Source organism: Stegostoma tigrinum, chromosome 4 (genome assembly GCF_030684315.1).
Source record: "Stegostoma tigrinum isolate sSteTig4 chromosome 4, sSteTig4.hap1, whole genome shotgun sequence".
NCBI lineage: Eukaryota > Metazoa > Chordata > Chondrichthyes > Orectolobiformes > Stegostomatidae > Stegostoma > Stegostoma tigrinum.
Genome location: NC_081357.1, coordinates 9251878 through 9257877, shown reverse-complemented (window position 1 = coordinate 9257877; position 6000 = coordinate 9251878). Strand labels below are relative to the sequence as shown.

The 6000-nt window shown below is 46.4% G+C and overlaps 1 protein-coding gene across 1 annotated transcript in view; it reads left to right on the top strand.

Annotated features, from left to right (window-relative positions):
- The first annotated feature begins 214 nt into the window (after positions 1-214).
- LOC125452348 (calpain-1 catalytic subunit-like) overlaps positions 215-6000 on the top strand; it is a 95903-nt gene continuing 90117 nt past the window's right edge. Inside the window, exons 1-2 of the mRNA XM_059645687.1 lie at positions 215-328; positions 536-797. Coding sequence (XP_059501670.1) covers positions 555-797 — 243 coding nt within the window. The 5' untranslated portion in view covers positions 215-328; positions 536-554. The remainder of the gene's footprint in view (positions 329-535; positions 798-6000) is intronic.

Here is a 6000-nt window from a genome sequence, read left to right as displayed (position 1 = left end):
GGCCCATCGAAACTATTATTTCCCCTTCCCACCCCTTACCCACTGCTTCCTGGGAGAAGGTCCCAGCTGAGAATATCAGGATAGAACTCCTGGAAGGCATTGGGAAACTGTATTTGTTGTCAGGGCACTCCCAACTGTGAAAATGCAGTCAAGCAAGAAACTTTCAGTCTTGCTCTTTAAACGATTGAGCAGCTCGATAGGATTAGAGGAAACCTGTCATTCCAGTGGGTATGTTAATGTGTGTGTGGGGGTGGAGAGCCTGCAGGAGGAAGAAAGTGCCTGTTAAACTTTAACCATCGTGATAAGCAGTTCGATAAGAGAGGGACTGGTAGGTAGCTGTTAATTTCTTGGATTTCTTAGGGAGAGGGGACGGGAGATGGAGAGATCCTGGAGATGGTAGAGAGATTTACCTTTCATTCCCACCTAAACAGCTCTTTCAGTGGAGAGTGAAGGATTTGATTTCACGATTGTTACACGCTGGATGGTGGGACAAGCGAGTGCAGGCTCCCTTCACGTTTGCTGCTTCTTTTTCCAGGCAGGCTGTTGGCAGACGGATGGATGGACACGAGCTCCTTTCCCCAGGGTCACAGAGAAGGGCAGTCGACAGGAGCTTGCAGCCTCCAGTCCGAAGCACAGGAAGCCTGTCCAATCCCAGGAGGCTCAATGGCCAGGACTACGAGTCCCTGCGGAGGAGCTGCCTGCTGAGCCACTGCTTGTTTGAGGACCTCAGCTTCCCGGCTGACTGGACATCCATAGGGGACAGCAAGGTGAAATCTGTGCAGTGGAGGAGACCCCATGTGAGTACTGGCTAGGGCTCCATGGCCATGGTCCAAACTTTCTTCTAATGATTGAATGTCCATTCCCCTCCCCCAACCCCTGCACCCACCCCACCCCCCCACCCCACTCCGTTTCTAACTGTGACCCGGCATCCCCCTTTCAAATCCTGGGTGGTAGTTCGATTCTGTGTCTTAGCCTGTGGCTTGCCTGTACGGGATCGAGTGGATTCTAAAACGGTGAAGGGCTCCCTCTGCAAATTAGAGGCACGCAATGATATTTGACCGGTTATTGAGAGCTTGCTGTGCATAAATTTGCTCACTGCATCAGAAATTACACCTTGCAAAATAACTAGCTGGTTGAGGTGAACTTTGGTACTCCCCTAGATCATGAGAAGCACCATTAAAATGCCAGTGGTTATTTTGATAATGTGTAAAGGTTCGTACTAATAGAAATTACTGTAGTCTCCGCAACAATGAAATGACAGCATCAGTTAACTCTGTACTTCCTGCATTCTCTGGGTCTGACTTAATATCTTCCATCCCCCTGCCTCAGTCTCCAACAATCCATCAATCTATTTGTTCATCTCTTTTAAACATTCTCTGAATTGCCAGCCCGATGCTGTAACTAATGCGTTTGTATCCTGTTTGTTCCTTGCACTTGCCGGTCTAAAAGCCTGTAGGAACAAATTTGAATAATTTCCCCTTGTACTTAAGTCTTTCCTGGTCTTTCTGTTGTACTATAACATCTTCAATCAAAGGAAGGAATGCAGAAAGCAGTGAACTAGCAGCCAGTGAGATTAACATCTGGAACAGGTAAAGTATAACAGGTTAACAGTAAAGTGATTTAGAATCCCGACAGTGTGGAAACAGGCTCTTTGGCCCAACAAGTCCACACCGACTCTCAGAGGATCCCACCCAGACCCATCCCCCTAATCTATACATCCCTGAACACCATGAGCAATTTCCCATGGCCAATCCACCTAGCCTGCACATCTTTGGGCTGTGGGAGAAAACCGGAGCACCCGGAGGAAACCCACGCAGACACAAGGAGAATGTGCAAACTCCACACAGACAGTTGCCCGAGGCGGGAATCGAACCTGGGTCCCTGGCGCTGTGAGGCTGCAGTGCTAACCACTGAGCCACCGTTCCGCCCTAAATGTCTGTTAAATATCTGTAAAAAAAGCTACAACTAGGCACTTCGATGAGTTCAAGGAACTCAGGCAGAAGCAATGTGGTTTCATGAACGGGAAATCATATTTAACTAAATTATTGAAGTTCTTTAAGAATTATAATGTGCTGTGGATAACAGTGAACAGTTCTTAAATTTACAGAAGTCATTTCTACATGCAAAAAGTGATAGCTCGAGGTGTTGGGGGCTAGCATTTTGGTACAAATAGTAGATTGGCCAGCTACCAGGAGACAGGAATTAATGAAAGATAACAAAGTGTGGAGCTGGATGAACACAGCAGGCCAAGCAGCGTCTTAGGAGCACAAAAGCTGACGTTTCGGGCCTAGACCCTTCATCATGGGGTCTAGGCCTGAAACGTCAGCTTTTGTGCTCCTGAGATCCTGCTTGGCCTGCTGTGTTCATCCAGCTCCACACTTTGTTATCTCGGATTCTCCAGCATCTGCAGTTCCCATTATCAGGAATTAATGAAAACTGGTTTATCTCCAGATTAACAAGATGTATCGAGTGGTTTCCCTTGGGGATCAGTGCTGGGTCCTCAGTTGTTCACAATCCATATCAATGACTTATGAAGTCATACAGCACAGAAACAGGCCCTCTGTCCAACCAGTTCGTGCTGAACATAATCCCAAACCAATTTAGCCCCACCTGCCTGCTCCTGGCCCATATCCCTCCAAACCATTCCTATTCATGCATCTATCCAAATGTCTTTTAAACACTGTAATTGTACCCACATCCACCACCTCCTCAGGGCGTTCATCCTGCACTCGAACCACCCTCTGTCTAAAAAAATTGCCTCTTTTGTTTTTTTTAAAATCTCTCTCCTTCACATTAAAAATGAGAAGATATGGTGGCTAAGTTTGCTGATAAGACAAAGCTAGGCTGGGAAGTAAGTTGTAAAGAGAGACTGTGAAGGTTACAAGGGATATAGATTGATAAAATAAGTGAGCAAGGGTCTGGCAAATGGAGGGTAGGGGAGGAAGGCGTGAGCTTGGAATTGTTGTTTGGGTTGTCGAGCTGACTGGTATTTGTGCAAATATTTAGTCTCCCCTCTAGGTCACATTGTCAGTGCTGTGTAGTCTCTGTCTGTCAGAGTGTGCAGTCTTGTTCTGGCTTTGTACCGTAGTGGTATATGGATGGGATCTCTTTCAACATATTTATTCATTGCATGGGGTTTGAAAACCAGGCCTCCAGGAATTCTCATGCCTGTCTTTCTTTCGCTCGTCCTAGTACTATAACTTTATCCCAGTCGAACTGATGTCCCTCTATGTCAGGGTGTATTAAAATGAGGGAAAACTGGTCCATGCCATTTTGCTGCGAGTTGACGTTCGTGTATCCTGGTGTGAGCATTTTGGCAGGAAGAAAAAACATATTATCTAAACAGAGGAGGAGGATCCACAAATATCCCCATCCTCAATGATGGAAGAGCCCAGAACATCACTCAAAAAGATAGGGCTTTCGCAGCAGTCTTCAGCCAGAAATGTTGAGCAGATAATCCATCTTGGCCTCTTTCCACGGTCCCCAGTATTACAGATATCAGTCTTCAGCCAATTTGATTCACTCCACGTGATATCAAGAAACGGTTGGAGACACCGGATGCTGCAAAGGCTACGGGCCCTGACAACATTCCGGCAACAGGGCTGAAGGCTTGTGCTCCAGAACTTGCTGCTCCCCTAAACAAGCTGTTCCAGTACAGTTACAACACTGGTATCTATGTCCTGTCCACAAAAAGCAGGAAAAATCTAATCTGGCCAATTCCTGCACCATAGCCTCCTCTCGACCATCAGTAAAGTGAGGGAAGGTGTCACTAACTGTGCTATCACACAGCACCTGCTCAGCAATATCCTGCTCAGTGACGCCCAGTTTGTGTTCTGCCAGGACCACTCAGCTCCTGACCTCATTACAGCCTTGGTTCAAACTTGGACAAAAGAGCTGAATTCCAGAGGTGAGGGGAGACTGACGGCCCTTGACATCAAGGCTGCATTCAACCAAATGTGGCATCAAGGAGCCCTTGAAAAACTGGAATCAATGGGAATCAGGATGAAAAATTTCTAGTGGCTGGAGTCAGAATTTCTGGTCCCCAAAATGTTAACTTTGCTTTCTCTCCACAGATGCTGCAAGATCTGTTAAGTTTTTCCTACACTTTCTGTTTTGTTTGTAGAAAATGTGGTCTGAGTCATTGGGAGATGTATAGCATTTTACAAAGCCTGGAATGGGCAGGGAGCAGTATGTTGGATTGTTTTAAAACAAAATCTGTGTATGGGTGCCTTCATCCTCAACTGATTTTTCCCAGAGTGGGGGACTCAATTACTAGGGGTCATGAGTTCAAAGTGAGAGGAGGAAAGTTTAGGGGAGATATGTGTGGAAAGTTCTTTACACAGAGGGTGGTGGGTGCCTGGAACGCGTTGCCAGCGGAGGTGGTAGACGCAGACACGTTAGCATCTTTTAAGATATATTTGGACAGGTACATGGATGGACAGGGAGCAAATGGACACAGACCCTTAGAAAATAGATGACCGGTTAGACAGAGGATCTTGATCGGCGCAGGCTTGGAGGGCCGAAGGGCCTGTTCCTGTGCTGTAGGTTTCTTTGTTTCTTTGTGTTTCTTTGATTCATTTGGTTAATGTGACAGTTCTTAGTTTAGTCTAGGTATGCCGAAGGGCCAGTGCTGTGCTGTTCTTTGGCAAAGTATCAGTGGGGACCATTTTGCTGACAGCAATCATAACTCTGTTAGATTCAAGATTGTTATGGAAAAGGTCAAAGATGGGCCTGAAATCAAGATTCGAAACTGGAGGAAGGCTGTTTTCAGTAAGATCAGGTATAATGTGGCTGAGGTGGACTGGGAGTAGATATATTCAGGTAAACCTGTTTCAGAATATTGGAATGCATTCAAGCAGGAAAAAGCGAGAGGACAGGATCAACATGTTCCAGTCAAGGAAAAGGGTGGGTGTATTAAATCCTGCGACACCTGGATAGTAAGAGAGAACTTGGAACTGAATTAGGAGAACGAAATTGTTGGTGTCAAAAGGCAAGGATGGGGGAGTTGAACGGCTTAGAGAGCCTCAGTTAATCAAGGAGAGCCAGCAGAGCTGCATGACAGTAGGCCACGCCTGACAAATTTCAAAGTTTGTTTTGGAGAGATGACGAAGGTGGTGGACAGAGGTGCAGGGGAGATATACCAGGATGTTGTCAGGCCTGCAGAGTTTCAGTTATGAAGAGAGATTGGACAGACTGCGTTTTTTTTGGAGCAGATGAGGTTGCAAAAGGGCATAGAGCCATAGAGTCAGAGACCTGTACAGCATCAATCCAAATAATCCATCCTGACCAGATATCCTAAATTCATCTAGTCCCATTTGCCAGCATTGGGCCCATATCCCTCTAAACCCTTCCTATTCATGTACCCATCCAGATGCCTTTTAAATGTTGTAACTGTACCAGCCTCCACCACTTCCTCTGGCAGCTCATTCCATACAGGCACCACCCTCTGCGGGAAGATGTTGCCCCTCAGGTCCCCTTTAAATCTTCCACATCACACCTTAAACCTATGCCCTCTAGTTTTGGACTCCCCTGCCCTGGGAAAATCACTTTGGCTATTCAACTCACCCAGGCCCCTGTGTCACCCCACAGCCTCTGACGCTCCGGGGAAAATAGTCCCAGCCTATTCAGCCCCTCCCTATAGCTCAAACCCTCCGACCCTGGCAACATCCTGCACCCTTTCAAGTTTAACAACATTTCTCCTACCGTAGGAGGACCAGAATTGAACAGAGTATTCCCAAAGTGGCCTAACCAATATCCTGTACAGCTGCAACGTGACCTCCCAACACCTGTATTCAATGCACTGACCAATAAAGGCAAGCTTTACAAACACCTTTCTCACTGTCCTGTCCACCTGCAACTCCACCTTCAAGTAACTATGAATCTGTACTGCAAGATCTTTTTGCTCAGCAACACACTGCAGGACTTTACCATTAAGTGTATAAATTCTGACCTGATTTGCCTTTCTAACATGCAGCACCTCACATTTATCTAAGCTACATC